This window comes from Balaenoptera physalus, assembly GCF_965194825.1.
Source record: "Balaenoptera physalus genome assembly, chromosome: 13".
Classification (NCBI taxonomy): Eukaryota; Metazoa; Chordata; class Mammalia; order Artiodactyla; family Balaenopteridae; genus Balaenoptera; species Balaenoptera physalus.
In genome coordinates this window covers 99,482,324-99,506,718 of record NC_138892.1, presented here as the reverse complement: position 1 = coordinate 99,506,718, position 24,395 = coordinate 99,482,324, and the positions used below count along the sequence as shown (strand labels likewise).

At 42.1% G+C, this 24,395-nt stretch overlaps 2 protein-coding genes across 4 annotated transcripts; both read right to left on the bottom strand.

Moving 5' to 3' along the window:
* Positions 1-428: 428 nt before the first annotated feature.
* LOC309641361 (uncharacterized protein) lies at positions 429-18,640 on the bottom strand. 3 transcript variants are annotated; one of them, XM_082421254.1, is made up of 4 exons: positions 18,088-18,640; positions 17,874-17,936; positions 16,720-16,770; positions 429-16,042 (listed from the first exon to the last, which is right to left on the bottom strand). In XM_082421254.1, exons 1-4 carry the CDS (start codon positions 18,632-18,634, stop codon positions 16,038-16,040), a joined length of 666 nt encoding a protein of 221 aa, XP_082277380.1. In that variant the 5' UTR covers positions 18,635-18,640; the 3' UTR covers positions 429-16,037. The 3 variants fall into 3 exon arrangements, with proteins under 3 accessions (XP_082277380.1, XP_082277379.1, XP_082277378.1); XM_082421253.1 differs by having other exon boundaries at positions 429-15,551; XM_082421252.1 differs by having other exon boundaries at positions 429-16,770.
* A 1-nt stretch (position 18,641) lies between these two features.
* On the bottom strand, positions 18,642-22,635 carry LOC309640517 (uncharacterized protein; the record flags this gene model as incomplete). The annotated part of the gene is made up of 3 exons (XM_082419270.1): positions 21,279-22,635; positions 18,762-19,878; positions 18,642-18,654 (listed from the first exon to the last, which is right to left on the bottom strand). Exons 1-3 carry the CDS (start codon positions 21,430-21,432, stop codon positions 18,642-18,644), a joined length of 1,284 nt encoding a protein of 427 aa, XP_082275396.1. The 5' UTR covers positions 21,433-22,635.
* Between the last annotated feature and the right edge of the window lie 1,760 nt (positions 22,636-24,395).

Sequence of the window (24,395 nt, the reverse complement as noted above, 5' to 3'; positions counted from 1 at the left end):
TGCTGGAAGCATCAATGAGAAGGGGTCTTGGATGTTCCTATGCTGGGTTCATGGCCCTCAAATTTCAGATTCACAAACACCCAGAATGAGACATGGCACTTAGATTTTGGATGCTGATTATTTCATTGGTAAATTGAAGATAGAATGCCTTGTTCCAGTGTCACGGCTTTCTGAAGAACTGGTATCTTCTTACTGATTTTCTGAAAAACCAAAAAAGAAGTTCAGAGAGGTTTTGCAGGGGGTTTCTAATCCTTGCTACTAATTGAAGGGAAGTAGGTGAGAGCTCAACATTTCTCCCTCTCTTCTTCCTCATTCTCCCCTTTCCTTCCTAATTTTTTTGTTTGTGGTTTACATGCACCTAACAGATAATGGGCTCTAAATTGTTTCTTACAAGATGAATGAAAAAGATTCTTCTGAGGTTGTCTTGATTGCTGTTGATAATGTTCAAATATGTATTTACAAAGACGGTTACTGTACATTTCCTATAATAGCAAAAAAATGAAACCAGCCTACATGTCCATTGATAGGGGTCGGTTAAAGTAATCATGGCACAGCCAGACAATGGATAGTATACAGTGGTAAAACAAAACAGAAACAAAAACAAAAACCAGGATCAAATAGATCCACATAGCTCTATGAACTAATATGGCAGTTTTCTAAGAAATACGTTATTTGAAATGAGCAGCATATACATCTGAATATAAAATATGATACCATTTGTGGATAAAAAAAGATTATATATATTTATATGGACACAAATATTTCCAAGAGGATGTTCAAAAGAGTTAACTGTGGTGGCTTTTGCGGAAGGAAGTGGGGAGGCAGGATATGATATGCCTTTAAAAGTTAGCCTCATACTTTTTGTTTAGTGTTTTTCTAACTTGAGCATATATAAGCAATATTTTTTAAACTACGAAACATTCAGCAGCATAAAATTACAGAATCATTTAGCAGGGACACGGGCCCTGAGAGGCCTGGTCAGGTGGAAAGTCATTGAGCCTGTGGAGGAAGAGAGGAGAGGACCAAGAGAGAACGATGATCTACTGCCTCATTAGCAGCCCACTTTAAGACAGGTAATCATAGGGAAAAAGGTAATTTATGGGCTGTCTTTCTCATAATCAGAACCACCTTAGATAGGTTGTTAAAAAATAAAGGATCTTGCTGCGCTATTCCAGAATACCTGAATAGAAATCATTAGAACTGGGGTCCAGGACTATGCAATTTCAGCATGTTTCCAGTTGATTCAGTGACACAGTAACGTTTGAGATCTGCAGGGGTTAGGGCCCTTGATGGAGAGTGAGCTTGAATCATACCTGTCATTGAATTCCAGATTACTGGGGTGGTGGGCCTTGGGGAGGTCTTTGTGTTGGTTGTGGGCCTTGGGGAGGTCCATGCTGGGGTGGTGGGCCTTGGGGAGGTTCATGCTGGGGTGGTGGGCCTTGGGGAGGTCCACACTGGGGTGGTGAGCCCTGGGGAGGTCTTTCTGGTCCCCATCCTGGGGGTGGTGTTCCCTGATTATTCCCAGGAGGAGGTGGGGGAGAATGGCGATGACGATGACCTCTTGGTGGGGGTGGTCTCTGCTGAGGTTGACCCTCTTGTGGGAGTGGTCTCTGCTGAGGTTCATCACCTTGTGGGGGTGGTCTCTGCTGAGGTTGACCCTCGTGTGGAAGTGGTCTCTGCTGAGGTTCATCACCTTGTGGGGGTGGTCTCTGATGAGGTTGACCATCTTGTGGGGGTGGTCTCTGCTGAGGTTGACCATCTTGTGAGAGTGGTCTCTGCTGAGGTCCATCATCTTGTGGGAGTGGTCTCTGCTGAGGTTCATCACCTTGTGTTGGTGGTCTCTGCTGAGGTTGACCATCTTGTGGGGGTGGTCTCTGCTGAGGTTCATCATCTTCTGGGGGTGGTCTCTGCTGAGGTCCATCACCTTGGTTTTCACTATTAAGAGTGGGTCTAGGTGGTGGTCCTCCACGTCCTCCAGGAGATGGTCTCGGAAACTCCTCAACTGAGTTTGAGCTTGAGTTGTTTACATCTGTAAGGTATGGCACAAGGATAGAGCGTCGTGGAGATAGAAGGCTCCCCTGTCACTTTGATCTCTGGTCACCTTTCAGACAGTCCCTTTTTCCCAGAACCTGCTTCTCAACTACCAACTTCCCTCCTATCCATAGCTTCATTTCGCATCACTCCTATTCATCCACATACTACTCATATTGAGTCTTAGTTCTTTGCTCCTGAGACAAACATGTGTTTGTCTTCATCCATATTTACAGCTGCTCCCCATCACTCACATTACCTCCTGAGCTCCGCCTCTTGTCAGCATTATGGTGAGTTGTATAACTATTTCATTATATATTACAGTGTAATAATAACAGAAATAAAGCGCACAATAAATGTAATGCGCTTGAATCATCCAGAAACCATCTCGTCCCCAGTCTGTGGAAAAATTGTCTTCCACAAAACCAGTCCCTGGTGCCAAAAATGTTGGGGACCACTGCTGCATGGAACTGTGGCAGTAGACATACAATTCTACGCATTTGTCAAAAACCATAGAACTGTACATCGTAACATGAACGTCATTGTATATAAATAAAAGCACAATCAACCAGGGTGTGGGGGGAATCTAAGATGAAATGCAAGTCGAGACAGATGACCATAACTGAGTACAAATGAACCATATAACCATGCTGACAGAACAGAAACAAAGGTCCCGACCTAGGTAACCTTGGCAAAGAGGATTTTGACCAGATAATGTGAAGGCAAGAGACAAAAAGAGCTACACACAAACATTGTTCTGTGATTGTAAATCTGTTTTGACAGGTGAGTCAGGATATCTGAAACTAATTTATTGGTGTAGTAGAGTTGAACAAATATGTAAACATATTGTAGTTGAGAAGCAGGTTTCTCATTGTAGTTAAAAGAAAAAGAAGGAAATGGAGAAGGCTAGAATAAACTTTGAGTTGCTGGACTGGAATTGAATTATCAGTATGTACTCATGTTCTCACTTATGTGTGTGTGTGTGCATATGCATACACAAACAGATACAGAAATAAATGCACATATGTGTGTATGAGTTAGCATATGTACATGTATTTCCTAACTCTGTTCAGTGAGAGGGGCTAGAATCAGTGACAGGTTAGTAGCCATGAACACACCACCTAGCTGTTGGATCTTGGTTTCTAAATGCCATTCTTCAGTAAAGGGAACCAGGGGTCCTTGGAGAAATGGTTGATTCCAGGGCTAGAACATCTTGGGTGTCAGAAAGTAAGGAACTGCTTAAAAGAAAAAGAGATGGGGCATGTCAAAAGGTATCTCAGAGAGCACTCAATGGCCAGTAAGAACTTGAGCTATGCAATAAATAATGATAGTATTGGATTATGACCCAAAGAATAAAATACGTATTCTTAGGTCCCTCCTGAGATTAATGAATGAATGGATGAATGAGTGAATGGAAAAATGGTCACTTTTCCTTGCAGAAAAATTCCACTTAATATATTAGAACACCACACTAGTATTTAACCACGGGCAAGATCCATCAGTATATAAATAGGATATCTGCATAGTCTTAAAGTATCTCCCACAAATATTTAATATTTATAACGGGAGCAACAGTAAGTTTACAGTAGAGAGTCCTCGTAGGTATCACCTTAGCCAAGAAGTGAAGGTTAACATGACCAGTAATACATACTGACATAATGTGCCCCTGATATGATGCGCTAAGAAAGGCACAGCCGATGACACCTTCCCAATAATGCACAACCTCAATCCAGTCATAAGCATGTATCAGAAAACCCCAAATTGAGAAACATTCTACAAAATAACTGATCAGTACTCTGTCATGTTAAGGTCGTGAGAGACAAGAAAACCTGAGGAATACATTGGAAGAGCCTGACTAAGGAGCCATGATGACTAAGTGCAATGTGGAATCCTGAAGGAGATCCTGGGACAGAAAAAGGACATCACTGGAAAAACCTGGTGAAATCCAGGTAAGTTCTGTACTTTAGTTAGTAACATTGAGCTGAGGTTAATTTCTTAGTGTTGCCAAATGGTCTACGGTTATGTAAGATGCTAACCTAAGGGGAAGCTGGGGGAAGAGTATACAGGAACTCTCTATACTAATTTTGCAACTTTTCTGTAAGATTAAAATAATCTTTTAAAACTGGCATTAAAAAATTAAAACAGGAATAGGATAACGTAAAATGCTATTTTGATATACAATTTTCAATGAAATTAACATTATTGTAAGATAATGTTAATTACCAAATTTAACTCAAGAAGCTTAGGAAAAGTTGAATAGAAAATAACCATGAAAGAAATGGAAGTTATAGGAAAACAACTGCAACAACCTATCACTATAACCTCCACCATCAGTGGACATAGCAAATTTTGATATATAAATTTTTATATCATTAAAAAACATAATTCTTACTTAAATTGTTCTAAAAGATAGATAAGATTAACAAGTTTCTAAATTCATTCTGTGAGGTTCACAAAACAAAATATGTAGACCTGCAAAGATATTTCATTAGGAAAAATTTTCAGTTAACATCTAACTAGTCAACACTGTGTTAGAAGAATAATATATCATGTTGAAAGAGGATTGCAAGCACAGTTCAGTATTAGGAGATACTGAACCCTACTTCTACTATTGACCTTCTACCCTTGCTGATGGCCTCAAAATTTTTACTGAGAAGTTCAAGGAAATCAGAAAAGAACTGTCTCACCTTAACAACCACCAAGGTGACTAACCCACAGGCAATTCTAGCCCTATATTGTGGCTTCTCTCCCATTATAGTTGAAGCCTTCTTCCTCCTTTTACTTCTACTCTGAATTTCAACCCGCATTGGCTAGTCAAGGATTTTGCTAGCTTACTCCCATACCAATTCCACTCTTGCTCCAAAAGTATATTCTCCACCCCCATTCATTTTAAGATCACATTATTCTTCCATTCCACCATTCCAAAACTTCTTCCATTCCAAAATTCTTCCATTCCACCATTTTATTCCATCAGAACAAAATCCAAATTTGTTACTATGGCCAACACCCTACATGATTGGCTGTCTCTGAACTTGCTGACTTCTCTACTTAATTCTATACTCCATTATAGACCCACTGATCTTCCTGGTATTCCTCCAACATACCAAGCTTGTTCCTACCTTTATCAATCATTCTTCCTCACTTTATTTAAATCAGCTCAAATTTCACCACTTTGAAGCCTTCTCTGAATACACAAAAACCATCCATCTCGTTAACCTGCTTTTTAAAAAAATTTTTCTTCTGGTAGATTTTTTTTAAAGACCTAATACTTTTTAGAGCAGTTCTAGGTTTATAACAAAATTGAGAGTAGGGTACAGAGATTTCCCATGTACTCATGTCCCCACATATGCATAGCCTTTCCCATTATCAGTATCACTCACAAGAGTGGTATATTTATTTCAGTTGATGAACCACATTGACATATCATAGACATCTGAAGTCCATACTTCACCTTCAGGTTCACTCTTGGTGTTGTATACTCTGTGGGTTTGAACAAATGGATAATGACATGCATTCATCATTATAACCTCATACAGAGCATTTTCACTGTCCTAAAACTCCTTGTGCTCTACCTGTTCATCTCCCTGCCTACCCCCACAGCCGTGGAAACCACTGATCTTTTTATTGTCTCCATAATTTTGCCTTTTCTAGAATGTCATAAAGTTGGAAGCACACAGTATGTAGCCTTTTCAAATTGACTTCTTTCATTTAGTAATATGCATTGAAGTGTCCTCAGAGTCTTTTTGTGTCTTAAAAGTTAATTTCTTTTTAGCACTGAATAATATCATATTGTCTGGATGTACCACAGTTTATTTATCCACTCACCTGCTAAAAGACACCTTAGTTGCTTCCAAGTTTGGGCGGTTGCGAATATAGCAGCTATAAATATCCATGTGCAGGTTTTTGTGTGGATACAAGCTTTCAGCTCCTTTGGGTGAAGTACCAAGGAGTGTGATTCCTGGATCATAATGGCAAGAGTGTTTCGTTTTATAAGGAACTGCCAAACTGTCATCCAAAGTGGTTGTACCATTTCAAATTCCCATCAGCAATGAATGAGAGTTCCTGTTACTCCACATCCTCACCAGCATTTGGTTTGTCAGTGTGCTGGGTTTTGACGATTCTAATAGGTATGTAGTAATATCTCATTGCTGTTTTAAATTGCATTTTCCTGGTGATGTGCGATGTGGAGGATCTTTTCATATGCTTGTTGCCATCGGTATGTTTTCTTTGGTGAGTTACACGCTAAGGTCTTTGGCCCATTTTCTAATCAAGTTGTTTGTTTTCTTATTGTTGAGTTTTAAGAATTCTTTGTTATATTTTCGATAACAGTCCTTTATCAGATGTGTCTTTTGCAAATATTTCTCCCAGTCTGTGACTCCTCTTCCAGCTCTCTTAACTGTCTCTTTTACAGAGCAAAAGTTTTTAATTTTAAAGAATCTGGCTTATTAACTATTTCTTTCATGTATTGTATTTTTGGTGTGATATCTAAAAAGGCATGCTTTTTTAAAAAAAATTAATAGTCTTCACTGTCAGATAGCCAGCACTCAAGATCCCTACTTCTTGGTAGTCACAGTCTTGTGTAATCCCCTACCAGATTATATCAGGATTGGCCTGTGTGACTGATGGCACACTGATGGCAGAAATGGTGGTATGTCACTTGTAAGACTGAGTTACAAAGGACATTGTGGCTTCGTCTTGGTCACTCTCTCTTGTTCTTCAATCTCAGTCTCTCTCTCCCTCTCTCTCTCTTTCTCATCACTTGCTTTGGGAGAAGCCAGGTGCCTTAGCCCTATGAAGAGGACCCATCCTTTACAGGTGAGTCTCTTGGAGCTTCCCATTTGGTTTCACAGAGGGGAAAGCACCAAGAGGGGAGGAGAAGAAAAAGTCTTCTACCTCCAGTCCTTCACTTCCCACTTGGCTTCTGATAACAACTTCACTCTCCCCAAATTGTTTCTAACCTGGATGGAGGTGGGCTGAATGACAGGGATGGGTCTGCTTCCTCCTAGTAAGCCCTGCACTGAGGTGTCCAGCTCCAGGTGCTCAAGAGTCTTTGGTAGTGACTAGTTTTAAAATGAGAAAGATTTTGTTTATAGGTGGATCATATAATCACCAAGGTCAACTCTACTCGGTGGAGTTAAATTACACTAACGTTTCCTTCCTTGAAAAACTTTTTGTTTTCCTGTAGTTAATAATCATCTTTTTCTTCATTTGCTTGGTTTCCTTTCACATCTAAGTCTTCCTGCAACCTCCAACAGACCTGTTAAATCTCTCTCAACACAATCTTTTTCACCCTCAAACTTGTCAGATAATTTGCTTTTGTCCTGGAAATTCCCTTTTCTCCTTCTTAAGTAGGATGATGTACATCCTGGGTTAAAGAAAGCCTTTCTTGGTTTTCTTTGTTTGAAGTACATCCTACCATATCTTCTTACGAATGAGTGCATGAGAGGCAAAATATTTAGAGATTTTTATGTCTGAGAATGACTTTAGTCTAGGCTTATGCTCAGTTCATAATCTGACTGGATATAAGATTCTAGGTTAAAATTATTTTTACTCAGAATTTTTACAACATAATTCCTGACTTCCACTGTTGTTCCACTATCATTCTGATTCTCAATTCTTTGCATATGACTGCTTTTCTCACTAGAACTTCAGAATCTTCTTTTTATCCCTAACATTTAATTAGATATATGTTGATGTGGATCTTTTTTCCATTTCTTGTACTGGGCACTCAGTATTCCCAGAGGGTCTTCTGTCCTGGGGCCTGCACTTTAAAAGAGGCCCCACACAAACACCAAAACAAAGGCATTGTTTTTTTCTTTCACTTTCATTAGAAAATATTTTTAAAGTTCAGCAAGTAAATTAAAAAAACAGGAATTGTGGGAGAGGGGCACAATTGAACATGAGGTCCCCAAGGCCTGAGTATGCAGGATTGAGAATGTGTAAAGGTCCAGAATAAGTTCACAGCTTCTGCCCTGGGGCATCAGACAAAAAAAAAAAAAAAAAAAGGCTACTTTTGCTTACATTTAGTCACCTCAGATCAATCAAAAGCATGAAGGCAGACAGGTTCTCCCACCCCCCCCCCCACTGTAACTGCACTCCCAGTCACCCCTATGCTCAGTGGTATAGTTTGCGGAGGTGCTTAAAAATTCCTGGAAATCCTAAATCAGAACTGAGACAAGAGGGAGGCAAACTTGCCCAGCAGGTTCCCACAGGAGCTTGACCAGGTCAGTCCTGGGCCCAACCAGCTTCCAACCTGCTGTTCCCGCAGACAGCCTGCCCCCTCCCTCCTCCCAGCTTGCAGGGACAGTGTCCGTCCAGGGGAACTCATGGCTCCCTTGGTCTCTAGGCTTGGTCTAAAAGGCAGTCTCCAGGGAACGGGCTTCGGGAGCCAGACAACATGGGAAACATGGCCTGAACCTAGGGTCTGTCTTGGTTTGTAACTTGTGAATGTTTAGAGGTATGTATGCAGGCCTCCATTTGTATTCCTGCACTGGGCCCTGCCATGTTAAGTGTGAGCCTTTGGATAATAACTGGGCACTTTCAACATGGAGGATCGTCCTCAAATTCTGGACAATGTGTTGCAGTGTTTCATTGATCATTTCTTTCCCAGTATATTCTGCTTTCTTTGAAATTTGTGTTAGTTGAATTTTTTCTCACCTATTGACCGTCTCTTTGCATTTTTGCTCTATTTTATGGAGGAGTTCTTAACTTCATCTTCTGTTGAACTTATCATCAACTAAATTTGCAAGGACCAATATTTCTTTTTATCTTCTGCTTGATTCTTTATTTAATAGCATCCCGTTCTTGTTTGAAAGATGCAATATGTATTCTTGTTCCCTCAGAATATATTAATTACAGTTTCTTAAAGCTTTCTTCTACTCCTCATATTGTCTGTTTCCTCTGAATTCTCCTTTTACTGTTTCTTTACCTTGAGTCTTATTTGATAGAGATTTTCCTCAAATGTCTGGTGATTCTTTGCCTTCTCTTCATACATCGGAGTTAGACACCAAGGCGATCAGAAAACTCTATGTGCATTGAAAGAAATTTTGTAGAATCATGTACCTCACAGTAGGATGATTGAGTGGCATGATAGCTATTCTGTTGAAACTTATCTCCAGGTGCTGTCTCTGAGACAGCTCTGAGTCTTCAGAAGAATCTTCCCATCTCCTGCTTGGCAAGCATAATCCTCACTGCTGGCGCTTTGGAGCTGGCCAGGGTAAGAGGTTGGACATTTCTCCATTTATTTTATAGGCTTTCACTTGATTGTCCTGTTTTTTGAATAGCATCTCACTCGTATCTTCTTCCATAACAGTTGTCCCCAACTGTCCAGTGCCTCTCTGGTTCAGTTTTTCTAGACAATAAACCTACTCTCTCCTGCTGCAATAAGGGAGGATATGAACCTGTTTCCAGTCACCTGTCTCCCCGCCATCATCACTCCTCCTCCAGGCTAATCTTCGCATGCCTTGTGTCTACAGTCCTTGAGCCTTGCCAGGGTTCTGTAAGACCATTGGCTTGCTTCTATTTGGTACCACTATCCCTGCCCCCAGACGTGCACAGCTACTGGAGTAAGTCTTTCTCCTTTCTGTTATGTCATTAACCATTCTGCTCGTTTTCAGTCCTTATATATTGTGGCTGTTAATTGTCCTGTAAGTTTTATCAGAGATGATGTTTGCATTTCTGTTTCTTTTCTTGTTGTTCTTGTTTGGACTTCGAGAAGAAAGGGATAGGAAATGTTTTTACTGTTAACACATAAGTCGCTCTCAGTTATATTAAGGAAAAAATTGATCAGTAGGCTAAAAAATCAAAACAAAGGCTGACAAAGGCTTATAAACCAAGGCTTCTGTTCCCATCCTTCCACTCAAACAGCTCACGCCAGGGTAACCAATGACTTCCAGCTTGCTGAAACATGTCAGTGGATATGTTTCAATCTTCATCTTAACTTGCTTCTCAGAAGCAATGGACATTATTTACAATTCTGTCCTACTTAAAACACTCTCTTCCTTTGGCTCCATGATACTGTGTGTACCTGTTTCATAGTCTAACTCTCTGGTTGCTCTACTCCTTACTTCTTTCATTTATCAAATATTTATTGAGTCCCTCTTCTACACCAGTTATTTTACTAGGAGTTTAGGATGAATATAAAAATCATGATTCCCACCATCTAGGAGTTAAAGCCTTGCATGTCCTTTGTAGATGCATATGCTTCCATTTAGCCATGAAGTTATGAAATTCCTCTAACTTTGTTTTAGATTCTTTTCTCACTATATACTATCTCCTTAGAAAAGTTCATACTAAAAAAAAAAAAAAAAAGGTAACTATGTGAGGCAGCAGATGTGTTAACTTGATTGTGGTAATCATTTCACAATGTATGTGTATATCAAATCATCACACCGTACATTTTAATTCTATACAATTTTTTTTAATATAGAACACTTCACTAATTTATGTGTCATCCTTGTGCAGGGGCTGTGCTAATCTTCTCTGTATCATTCCAATTTTAGTATATGTGCTGCCAAAGTGAGCACTATATACAATTTTATTCATCAATTATACCTCAATAAAACTGGAAAAAATAAAAATAAAAACTCATCCTTGCCCGCGGCTTCAATTATTACCTATGTGCCATGATATAAAGTTCTGTGTCTTGCCAAAACCTCTACTGAGCTTCACACCTTTACCTATATGACATCTTCATTTAAATATTTTAAAGGCACCACTCAGTACAGTATTTCCAAAACAAAATTAATCTGATAATCCTAACTCTAGAGACCACCATCCAACCACTCATGCAATACAAAATCTATAGCTTTAGCTCTGTGTCATTCCATACAAGATCCACCACCAATTTTTGTCCCCTTTTCTAAATATTTCTCAACTTGTCTCTATCTCTGTCGCCACCTCCATTCACCTATGCTATACAGTATCCTCCCTACTTGGTGACCTGTAACCATTTTCGCTTTTCCTCCAAATTCTTTTCCAAGCTGTAGTCTGCAGCCAGGGTTAGCTTTTCAAACCATATATGTGGTATATGTGATATATATCACATATATGTGATAATGCAATGTGTGTCCCCAACAAAAACCTATTCTGTCCAGCCAGAGGACTAGGAAACAGACAGCCTAGCATGGCAGAAAACATTTAGACAATAATCCCTCTTCTACAGTCAAACACCACAGAAAAAGCTATGGCCCCAAGTGGGGAGCCTAGACTTCCACACATGTCCGGCTGTAACAAGGTGCCCAAACCTGTGCCAGAGTAAAGTCAGAGAAGACTGAGGAGGAACTGGAATTTTCACCCCCACTTAGCAGTTTAAGACCCTCATTTTCCCCCCACTCCACAGAGTTAGTGGCAACCAGATGGGGAGCCTGGACATCCTCCCTCATCCAACAGTAACGAAGCACTCCCTCCTTTCCATACTGGGGTGGTGTCAGTGGAGACTACACGGAAAGCAGTAACAAGACACCCCTACTCCTCCCAGACAGGGTGATATCAGTGGAGGCCTTGTGGGGAGCCAGAATTCCATCCTTCACCAGGCAATTATGGGGAACCCCTCCCCTGCTTGGGAGTCAACACAAGTTGAGGGGGAGATCTTTACTTCTGCCCCTACCTGGCAGTAATTCAGTACCTCCACCTTTTACCTGCTGGAGTAGTATCACAGAAATCCAGCTAAGACAGAAGATTTAAATAAGATCCAGAGCCTCTAATACCTAAAATATCCTGTTTCAATTGAAAGTCATTCATCATACTAAGAATCAGGAAAATCTCAACCCGAATGAAAAAGACAATCAGTAGATGCCAGACGAAAAGGCCAGAGATATTAGAATTATCTGACAAAGAGTTTCAAGCAGTTGTCATAAAAATGCTTCAATGAGCAATTACAGACATGCTTAAAGCAACTGGAAAAAAAACAAAGAAATAAAAAGTCTCAGCAAAGAATCAAAATGTATAGCAGAACCAAAAGGAAATTTCAGAACTGAAAATTATAATAACCAAAATTTTAAAACTTAATGGAAGGGCTGAACAGCAGAGGAAAACAATCTGTGAACTTGAAGACAGAACAATAGAAATGACTCAATCTGAACAACAGAGAGAAAAGAGACAGAACAACAAACAAACAAAACAAAAAACCTAACAGATTCTTAGGGTCTTGCAGGAGTATAACAGAAGGCCTAATATTCACGTCATCTGAATCCCAGAAAAAGAAGACATATAGGGCAGACCTGAGAAAAAACTCAAAGAAATAATAGCTGAAAACTTCCCAAATTTGGCAGAAGATATAAGGCTAAAGATTCAAAAAGGCAAGCAAATTCCAACCAAGATAAACCCAAAGAAATCCACACCAAGATACATCATAGTCAAATATTTGAAAATAAAGACAAAGAAAAAAATCCTGGAAGCAGCAAGAGAAACAACTTATCTATAGGGGAAAAACAATACAAATAACAGAAAATGTGAAAGCCAGAAAGAAGTGGCACAATACTTTTTAAGTACTGAAAGAAAAGAACTGTCAATACTGATTTCATATAGTAAATTTATCTCTCAGGAATGAAAGGGAAATAAAGACATTGGATGAAGGAAAACAAGAGAGTTTGTCACCAGCAGATCTACCTGAAAAGAATGGCTAAAGGAAGTTCTCTAAACAGAACGAAAATGATGAAAGAAGGAACTTTGGAACATCAAGAAGAAGAAAACAATGGAAAGGGGGAAATATGGGCTGATAAAATACATCTTCCTTTTTCTTTTGAACTTTTTAAATATGTTTGACAGTTAAAGCAAAAATTATCTAATAGTCTCTGATATGGCTCTAAATGTGTGTAGAGAAGTATTTAAAACAATTATAAGCAGAGAAGGGTAAAGGAAGACATACAGGGAGGCAAGATTTCTACAGTTCAGTCAAAGTGGTAAAATATTGACCCTCTTAGACTATTAAAATGTATGGGTATATAATGTAATACCTACAACAACCACTTAAAAAAAAAACTGTACAAAGAGATATACTCAAAATACTATAGATAAACCAAAACGGAATTTTTAAAAAATATTCAAGTAGCCCACAGGAAGGCAAAACATAGGAAATAGAGAAATAACAAGATAAACAGAAAACAAAAAGTAAAATGGTGCACTTAAGCCCCAAACATATCAATAATTACATTAAGTGTAAATGGGCTAAAGTAAACAAAATGTTTGAAAATTGGGGTGGTTCTGGACTAGAGAAACAGAATAGCCTACACCAGTATAAAAATTTGCTCAATATTTGTATTTATATATAAATCACACACACTTTATGTAAACCCATCTAACATTGTTCAAAATAGTATAACACCTGTCAAGGGCCACCATCAAGTCTCTTTCAGACATCCAAGGACTAGAAAATTACTGAAAACAAAAGGTCACAGATTCTCAGAAAACCCACATCCTGTAGAAGCACTGCCAGCCCAAATACAACCGTGGACCAAAACAGATGTGAACCCCCCCCCCTTTCCTGCACCTTGCCCTTTAAAGCACAATAAAAGACTCACCCCCCCCACCCTTCAGGGCCAACAGCACTCTATGCGTTTGGCCCCTCTCCTCCCTTGGAAAGTGAATAAAAACTTTCTTTTCTACCCTTGTTAATACTTCTGTGAATTCTTTCACAACCCACATCAGCTCACCTAACATTATAGATTAAATATTATTTAATATTTTGTATAATTAATTTTTGGTACAAATTAATTAATTTTGTACAATTAGTAATAGCATACAGAACTTGTACACAGTGTAAATAACTCACACAGAGCTTTCAGCTCAGTCCAGGCCTTCAGTGGTAGGTATTATCACGAGGACAGAAACTGGGTAGGGTTTCTCATCATTTGCAGTATGATACTCTCTCCAGCCCTGAGTCAGCCACATGATCATGAGGGTAAACAACTGATAGACTTTACAACCATTCCGTATGCATACAGCCATTCTGTTTTTCACTTTTGGAACAGTATTCAATAAATTACATGAGGTATTCAACACTTTATTATAAAACTGGCTTTGCCCAGTCAGATGATTTTGCACAACAGTGGTTGACGTAAGTGTTCTGAGCACGTTTAAGTAGGCTAGGCTAAGCTATGGCATTTGGTAGGTTAGATGTATTAAATGTATTTTCGACTTAGGATATTTTCAACTTACAGTGGGTATTGGGTGCATAACCCCATTGTAGGTTGAGGAAGATCTTTATACACTCTTCCTAAGTCACCTCTCTAAACCCACAGCTTCAACTACCACTTACACCAGGATCAGTAAATACTAAGCAGACATGCTACAAATTCCCCCTTCAACCAATCCCCCAGTTTGGCTGGACTCACCTCTATTCTCTAGGTAACCGCTTAAACTATGCAGCTGGAATTTGAAATGAAATCTTTTTTCCATTCTGGATAGATACTAATGAGTGCCTATTTTGAGTCCACTAACACTTTTTCTTGGCTAAATTTCACAAATCATTCCAATAGTCCATCATAAAATTCCATGCTGAAATCCACTTGAAATTAAAAAGAAAATGGGAAGAGAAATTGGAAAAATAGTCATTGACAGAACAGAAATAGTTTTATATCCTTAAAAGAGATCAGTGGAGGCCTTGGAACTACTTTCCTATTTAGATGAAAAGCCCTGAGACAAGCGGCTTGATGGAGCCAGGCTAAGGAATCCTCAAATCTGATGTGCTCTGGTGCAAGCCCATGTGACAGATCACTGATGACATGGAATACTTCTCCCTGAGGCAAACTAATAAATTAATAATTCTTTACATTAATGATCCCCAAAATCAGTGTATTATTTGTTGAAATATATTAAGGAGCAAAAAGGAAATTTCAATTGATTTGATATAACTGACTCATTTTATAAGAGGAAGCTGGGGTTCACAAGAGGCAGAGATACAACTGGTAGAATCTACATCTCTTCACTCCCAAGTCTGCCCATCACTCTAAACTTGCGGCATTTTAGTTTGTCATTTATACTGTGGCATATACATACTGTGAAGTATAAATATGTCAAACCAACTAGTTTTACATAAACTCACCCACACCCTTTTGCAAAAAATATAGTGTAAACATAAAGAAAAACATGGGTGACTGTTTCCATCCCCCACTGAACCAAACCAGTTCTAGAGTAAGATGTTCTCTGCTGTCTGTGGCATGGCTTCCCAAAGATGCTCACCTATTAATTCCCAGAACCAGTGAATATGTTCAATTAGATGGTAGAGGGGGGAATTAAGGTCATTAATCAATTGACCTTGAAATAGAGATTATCCTAGGTTATGCAGGTAGGTCTCAATGTGTCCTCAAATGTGGAAGAGGGAGGTAGTAGAGTCGGTGTTGGTGACTCTGTGATGTACTGTCAGAATCAACCGACCTTTGCTGGCTTCAAAGATGCAAGAGGGCCAAGGAAAATGGGCAAGAAAATGGATTTTTCCAGAAAGGCTTCAGAAAGGAACTCAGCCCTGCCAACACATCGTTTTCAATCCAGTGAGATGCCTTTCAGACTTCTGAGCTACAAAACTGTAAAATAATAGGTTTATATTATTTTAATTTACTAAGTTTGTGGTAACTTGTTATACCAGGAATAGGAAAACCAATATACTTTCCATAGGCTCATTTCATACTTTCCTGTGGTCATAAGGAGTTGGCGCCTGATTATAAAGTATTTATGAGAGGAATAAAATGGTTATTGGTTCTGAAACAAGGCAACTAAGCAATATGTTGCCTCATAAAATAAAAAACCCCTCTCAAAATTTAGTACAAATGAACATTTATTGAGCCCATATTAAATGGGACATGGTTAAGAGATATGCCCCTCTTCTGTCTGTGTATAATTCCTGCCACTGTGTTTATCCTCAAGTAGGTACCTCCTGTGTCTCACTAGTCTTTTACAATTATTCAAGCTCCTATAATGGAATGGAAGGCTTGTTCAGAGGCCCAGAATCTTCTTAGAAAGTTGTGCTTAGTAGAGTGGTGGTCACAGGTAATGAGAATCTGCTTCATTTTCTAAACTAAAAAGCAAAACAAAAACAAAAATGAAAACATGAGTTGCCAAGAGAAACAAGAAAACCTAGTGCTCAAAAGATCAGGCTCATCTTTCTCATTTCCCACTGTGACAGTGGGTGCGTGATATAATTTCTTTAAGGTGTAAATTCCTTATTCTCCTGCCCTCTCTTTGAGCCTTAAGCAAGATACCTGCCTACTGTCCAGGTATCCATTTTAATGCCTGAAGAAATTACTTCAGAAATTTCCCAAAAAGCCAGGAGTGAGGCAAAGTATTAAAACCGGGACCTCCTGATTCAGAGCTCCTAGGCTTTACAGCTTTTAATTGAATTATATATTTTATGAATCAGAAAATCTGATGCCTTTTCCTCAGGCTCTCCCTTAAAAGGATTCCATGCACTGGACTGGAATCCACATCCTAGTGAGACAGGAAATCTTGGAAAACTCAAGGGAGAAAACGTTTATCCTATGCCTATTTGGTGACTGAAAATCCAGACAATTAGACTTGGACGGTAAACCTCAGAGAGGAAAGAGGCTGTCTTTTTCACCTGCGTATTAGAATTATAGCTGATCTCAGCATCTGCAAAGTTTTAAATTGGAATCCTTTCCCAGTGGACTAACACCAGCATTGAAAATGGTGTCAAGTCCCTGATAAGACATCAGAGACAAGAGAGGAGAAACTTACCAAAAAACACTGTGTTGGACTCGTTGCTTCCCGTGGAGGCGCTGGGCTCCTCTATAATTAAGTAAAGAAATGGTTTTTATTCACTTCCAGTAAGGATCATTCACAATGTGCCTGTCATTCAGCTCACAGCCTCAAGTCGCCCCCTAGTAAACGTAGGACTCCACTGAGTCTATGACGCAAAAACCTCCCTTCTAACCGCCAAGGCACTCTGCCATGCCTGAAATCCTACCAGTGGAAGTGAAACACAAGTGCACTTCATGAGAAGGATTTAGTTAAAGGGCTGGTCTCCACTCACACTTAGAAGTCCCTGAGAGACCCAACCTTTTTTTTAACAGGCCCTTCAGCCTCCGCTAAAATACAATTTCTAGATTTCTCCAACTACTATCTGCAGTCCCCTATACACTTTAAGCAGTGCTGGAATACAGTAGATCTCAATCAATGTTAGCTATTATTTATAGACATAAGAATCAGAGTGTTTAGAAATTTGCTTTTGTAAGTAAGGCCCAAGGGTCTTTCTTAGCAAAAATCCCAAGCATTCCCCCAGACTACTGGGGTTTGTTTGCGGGGGTAGAAGGCATTGAAATCTTATGACTTCTTGGCTGAGTGGCAGACAGAAAATTGAAAAATGATGGCGGCTTGAGAGAGGGATGGGCAGAGAGAGGGACACTGCTTAACTCATGAAGCTTTTAAATCGCTCTATTGTCTGTTCAGTCTATATTCAGATAAGATTTACACTTAGCGTAACCTTTACTCCAAAAGTTCTCTATTTGAAATGAATTGTCATCAACTGGAAAAGAAGAAATTGTTAACCCCTTTTTTGACACCACATCCATCAACCCTACAGACACATGAAGGAGCTTGCCCTCTTTAGGGAGGCCCAGAAAGCAGGTCCCAGAGATCAGATCAGGTCAGACCTTGGGGCTGGAGCTATGTTGGTGTTCAACCAGTTGCAATACCTGGCGTTCTGGGAAATGCTTCAACTTTCCTCAAGTTTCAGTGAACTTTTGGCTAAGTTTACTCCACCTCAGAGAACAAAGCAGCAAAAGTATCCCCAAATGTGTAAATTACTATAGGACTTTCCTACGCAAAGAACTATAAATAAGGAAGGGGAGGCAGAGAGGAACGTCTGCATTTCTGAAGAGAAGAATCCTCACCTGTGACCTCAGTGGCTTCTTCCTTAGAGCTCAGGGTGTTTAATTCCACATTAGTAGGCAATTCTAGGAAAACAAAATGGAGATCGGGAATTGTCACAGACATATGCTGGGAATCAAGTACACTGGACAAAAGCAGGCTATCCCTCAGAAATGTAAAAGAGGGAGCCTACCAATTGCTGCCCAGGCCTCCTCTGAGGACAGATCCCTCACTTACCAAAAGTCTGTGTGTTCTCCAGATACACGTCAGTTGTTGTTTCTGCATCTTCAGTGAAGTCATGGTGCGTGGTCAAGTCTGACAGGTCAGTGGTTGACTCTAGGCCAGTGGTCGACTCTGGGTCAGTGGTCGACTCTGGGTCAGTGGTTGACTCTGGGTCAATGGTCGACTCTAGGCCAATGGTCGACTCTGGGTCAGTGGTTGACTCTATGCCAGTGGCCAACTGTAGGCCAGTGGTCGACTCTGGGTCAGCAGTCGACTCTAAGCCAGTGGTCAATTCTGGGTCAGTGGTCGACTCTAGGCCAGTGGTCGACTCTGGGTCAGCAGTCGACTCTAAGCCAGTGGTCAATTCGGGGTCAGTGGTCGACTCTAGGCCAGTGGTCGACTCTGGGTCAGCGGTCGACTCTGGGTCAGAGGTCGACTCTAGGCCAGTGGTCAGTCCTGGGTCAGTGGTCGACTCTAGGCCAGTGGTCGACTCTGGGTCAGTGGTTGACTCTAGGCCAGTGGTCAACTCTGGGTCAGTGGTCGACTCTAAGCCAGTGGTCATTTCTGGGTCAGTGGTCGACTCTGGGTCAATGGTCGACTCTAGGCTAGTGGTCAACTCTGGGTCAGTGGTTGACTCTGGGTCAGTGGTTGACTCTGAGCCAGTGGTCAGTTCTGGGTCAGTGGTCGACTTTAGGCCACTGGTCGACTCTAGGCCACTGGTTGACTCTGGGTCAATGGTCGACTCTAGGCTAGTGGTCAACTCTGGGTCAGAGGTCGACTCTAGGCCAGTGGTCAATCCTGGGTCAGTGGTCGACTCTGGGTCAGTGGTTGACTCTAGGCCAGTGGTCATTTCTGGGTCAGTGGTCGACTCTAGGCCAGTGGTCAACTCTGGGTCAGTGGTCGACTCTAAGCCAGTGGTCATTTCTGGGTCAGTGGTCGACTCTAGGCCAGTGGTCGACTCTGGGTCAATGGTCGACTCTGGGTCAGTAGTTGACTCTATGCCAGTGGCCAACTGTAGGCCAGTGGTCGACTCTGGGTCAGCAGTCGACTCTAAGCCAGTGGTCAATTCTGGGTCAGTGGTTGACTCTAGGCTAGTGGTCAACTCTGGGTCAGTGGTTGACTCTGGGTCAGTGGTTGACTCTGAGCCAGTGGTCAGTTCTGGGTCAGTGGTCGACTCTAGGCCAGTGGTCGACTCTGGGTCAATGGTCGACTCTGGGTCAGTGGTTGGCTCTATGCCAGTGGCCAACTGTAGGCCAGTGGTCGACTCTGGGTCAGCAGTCGACTCTAAGCCAGTGGTCAATTCTGGGTCAGTGGTCGACTCTAGGCCAGTGGTCGACTCTAGGTCAGTGGTTAACTCTAGGCCAGTGGTCATTTCTGGGTCAGTGGTCGACTCTAGGCCAGTGGTCGACTCTGGGTCAGTGGTCGGCTCTAAGCCAGTGGTCAATTCTGGGTCAGTGGTCGACTCTAGGCTAGTGGTCAACTCTGGGTCAGTGGTTGACTCTAGGCCAGTGGTCATTTCTGGGTCAGTGGTCGACTCTAGGCCAGTGGTCGACTCTGGGTCAGCGGTCGACTCTAAGCCAGTGGTCAGTTCTGGGTCAGTGGTCGACTCTAGGCCAGTGGTCGACTCTAAGCCAGTGGTCGACTCTAGGCCAGTGGTCGACTCTGGGTCAGTGGTCAACTCTAAGCCAGTGGTCAACTCTAGGCCAGTGGTCAAATCTAGGCCAGTGGTCAACTCTGGGTCAGTGGTCGACTCTAGGCCAGTGGTTGACTCTAGGTCAATGGTTGACTTTAAGTCAGTGATGAATTCTAGAGGAACCAAAAAGAAAAAAATAGCTCAAGTACTTTTCTTGTGAGAATGTTTCCACCATCTCCACACCCTTCCATTCCCAGCTAGATCTTTTTCCAGGGAAAACATGGAACAGCAAAGGGTATATTGAATCAAACTGGTCTCCCCACAAGTTTCTCTTCTACCAAGTGCTAGGATGTCCAGAAGACCAACTGCCACCTAGGAATGTGCTCACTGTCCCCTACTCCACCCTCCTTTGAGGGGTCGGTTTAGGAAGGAGCACTTGATGTTGTGCCTCTAAATGTGAATCAGTCAGACTGCAATGGAATGAAATTTCAAAAACTCCCCTATGTAATTCTTTCAGTTTCCTGAAAACTAAAAATATAAGTGGGGGAAAGGAGCAAGGAAAACAGCTATTTCCAAGGTGCATAAGCAAGAATGAAATGGACTCTAAAATGGGGACTCCTACCATTTTCATTTAATGGGCTGCAGCTCTTCAATTTCCAGTCTGTCCCAGAGAATGCACAATCCAGACATTTTGGGTCTTGTGAACCATAAAAGCATCATAACCATGAAGGCCTGATGAGCCTACAACCTGGGTCTGCTTGGGCTGCAGTGAAAGACCTACAGTCCTCGTGGCTGCCTAGTCCAGCAGGTTGTGGGCACCCTGCCAATGAGGTCAAAATCATTAGCTCTCTAATTTAGTCATTTGCTTTATCATTCATTCATATGCAGTAGAGAACCCAAACCCAGCAGCGGATAAATTGAGAGCTACCAGAGGGAGAGCTGGGAGGAAGTGGAGGGTAAGGTCACCATTTTAATGCAAGTGAATGAATACCCCTCCTCTTGAGAAACTGATCTGAGTTCAGGAAGGACTAGAAGAGAAAGAGCCTTGGGGGGAAAGCATCCGCCTTCTGGTTCAGGAGACACGGATTCCTTCCTCTCTCAATATGACTCACAAGTTTCTGCTCCAGACCCACTGATTCCCACTGCATGTGACCCAGCCAGCGGCTAAAGCACTTTGAATCTTACTCTCCAATAAAGTGAGAGTACACCCAAGGACTTTTTAACCTGAATCAAATAGAGTAAAGCCTCTTTAGCACCTGATAGTTAAGGGGACCGCAGGGAAACCTCAAGAGCCCTCTCATCACCAACCCTAATAACGTTTGACTCAGCCTGACTACCTATATGAGGTGGATTCAAAACACAGCCTTAATCTTAGCCAAGCCACTCAACTTGCCCAAGGCCTCAAAGCTGAACCGCCCAGCCCCACCTCACTTTACACGGCCTCAGTCTCTGTCCCTCTGTGTACACACACACACACACACACACACACACACACACACACACACACACACACACACACACAGTGAATGGACTTTAGCCCTCTTCTCCAGAAGACCTCCCGACGTGCACTCACCCTGAAGCAGTGCGGGGTAAGTCACCGCCAGGGCGAAGCAGGCAGAGAGGAGCAGGGCCTTCTCGAGCATGACGCCGATGCCGGGGCGGGGAGCGCGGTAGGCTAGCGGAGGTGGGGAGGCCCCAGGGTGCTGGACCGCAGCTCTGCTGGGCATTTATTACAACCTCAGGCCCAGGTCCCTGAAGGAGGCATTCCCAGGGGGTTGGGAAGAAAAGAGCCTCGCCCACAAGCGATGAGACTGCCCTGAAGCAAAGGAGGGGAAAGGGGAGTGGGGCGAGGGGGTAGGCGGCGGGAGGGAGAGGAAGTAAGGAAGAGTTCCGAGGAAAGCATCAGTGAGGTCCTGGGCGACCTTAGGGTCCTTTGCCCCATTACCACTAGGGGCAGGGCTTCTGGTTCCACCGGATCGCAGCACTCCTCTCCTGACCCAAGGCTGCAAGTTTGTCCTCTAGGCTGGAGCCAAAGAATGCTTTACTGAGCCCCCGAAATGCCACTGTGTGTCAGGTGCGGGACTAGGAATAGTAGTGGGGTCTGCTGGTGACGTTGACGCTGAGGGAGAGCCCTAATGCGAACAGTCTTCTAACTCTGGCGGGTCCCTGGAAGAGAATCGTCGATCAGAATGATAGTAACTGGTGCAACTATAATAACAGAAATATCTAAAATTGTAAGATTTCACATGTGCCACTATCTCATTGGATTCTCACCACGGTCCTGTGCGGGAGTCGTTATTGTCCTCATTTTTCTGGTGAGGAGCCTAGAGGCTGAGAGACTCAGTGACTCAGATTCACCTGAAGAGACTCACGCTCCGCAGCGATGCCTTGAACGCGCAGGACCTCTTGGCTGTGAGGACGTGGCTCCTGCAGATGACCTTCCCAGTCCGCTAGGGGGCGGTATGAAGCTGCGATGCGTCCTTGGCTCAGCACTGACTAACCCTCCCCGTAGACGCAAAGCAGGCCGAGAAGACCCAAGGTTGTGGGGCTGGCTCACCTAAGTAGGCCTCAGAGCCCAGTGAAGTCACCACCGTTACCTGGAGAGGAGGCCTTTACACACACGCACAACTCCCATCACAGGGTCAAACCCCATGGGGCCTTTTGGTTTCAGTTTTCTTTACTTAAAAGGTCACAGCTGATTGCTGCTCCTCAGAAACCACAGGGCTGACAATACCACTGAGGGAAACCTCTCAGTAATAGTAATAATAACAGCTAATATTTATCGGGTGCTTAACTATTGCCATAGGCATGTGTTACTTTAGCCTAACACCAAACCTCAGGCAATCTTATTATTCGCCTTTTCCAGATTAAGTAACCGTGCACAAAGAGGTTAAGGAACTTATGAAAGGTCACACAGTAAATGTTACAGAATCAGGGGCTTCCCTGATGGCGCAGTGGTTGGAATTCTGCCTGCCAGTGCAGGGGACACGGGTTCGAGCCCTGGTCTGGGAGGATCCCACGTGCCGCGGAGCGGCTAGGCCCGTGAGCCACAATTGCTGAGCCTGCGCGTCTGGAGCCTGTGCTCCGCAACAAGAGAGGCCGCGATGGTGAGAGGCCCGCGCACCGCGATGAAGAGTGGCCCCCGCTTGCCGCAACTGGAGAAAGCCCTCACACAGAGGCGAAGACCCAGCACAGCCATAAATAAATAAATAAAAATTAAAAAAAAAAAAAAATGTTACAGAATCAGGAAGCAAACCTGTGGGCACTCTGATGCTGGGGCCTCTGCTCTCAACCAACTCTACCGTTTGTGCCCCCGGCCCCGTTATCTCCCTGAGCTCATAGTTTTGTCCTGGGAAGTGTGGCAACTTTACAGTCTTCTCCTTAAAGGCAGAGGGAACACACACACACACACACGAACACACACACATTTTGTTTTTCTGGAAACTAAATTTCCTTGGCAAGGCCTGTGCAATGAAGTGTAACCAAATACGATAGGAGCTTGGGAAGCAAGAAGCTCACGAAAAACTTGCAGGCAAATAACACCAGCAAACAATGAACTCAAATCAGACAATAATGCAGCAGGTCTCCAGCCAGTGGATGAAGGGGAGATTTTATCTGCATCAGCCACAATATGAGAATATTTCCTACCCTAGAAAACTGGAAGAATCGATTTTCCTATGTGCAAAGTAGAATCTCTGGTCACTTTGAGGAGAGCTGGACTTAGACCTTAGTACTGAGGGGACAGAAATGACCAACTTCCTCTAGAAGGTTTGTTTCACAACTCAACTACCTAAAAATATAGACATTGCTTTAGATGTTCTTCCAAAGATACTGGTACCATTTTTGTGTGCCTCAGTTTCCCCCAGAGTCAGTGGAAGAGCAGCTTCTTGGTGACTACCACATTGAAATATGGGAGCAATTTGGTCTCCCTTCATGAAGATGTGTTATTATTTCTCATCACTTGAATATAGTTAGGTCATTAACACAGTGGGTCCCAGAGAGGTCTCTGCTAAGGTGAGATCCAATAAAATTGTCAAGTTATAATTATAAGGTCTTTTTTATTAATATGGAATTGTAGTTCTGTTTTACAGTATTAAAATATTTTGGCTTTCTTAACTTTTTCCATTGCTATCAAATTTTATAGAATTATATAATGTCAAGGCTTGAAGGTATATTAAATTGTACCCAGCTCAATCAGATATCCAATGTCTTTTTTTAAAACATAAGAGTAATTTTTCCTTAAATAACATCCCTGGTAATGGGGAACTCACTACATTGAGGAGAATAGTTCATCTTTGGACAATTATTCCTTCCAATAGAGAAAATATGTCCTCCTGTAATTTCAACCTATTTGCCCCAGTTTTGTTCTCTGGGGCCATATATATAAAATTAGGTCCTTTTTCCTCTCTTCAGATGTCAAAAGTGGCTATCATTTTACTTTCAAATTTCTTCACCATTCTAAAAAAAGTATAAGTTTTTTCCTGTCTTAGTCCCTCAGATTTCTCCAAAGCCTAGCAAAGTGTCTGGCACATCAGAGGTGATAAAAATATGTATTGATAAATTAATGATAGATGACTCCTGGTCCTTAGACTCTGATCGCATTAGTCTATGGTCTTTTGAAAAAGAAACACTATAATTGAAACAAATTATCACAGATCTGATCTAATTAGAGAAGGAAAAAAAACTATCA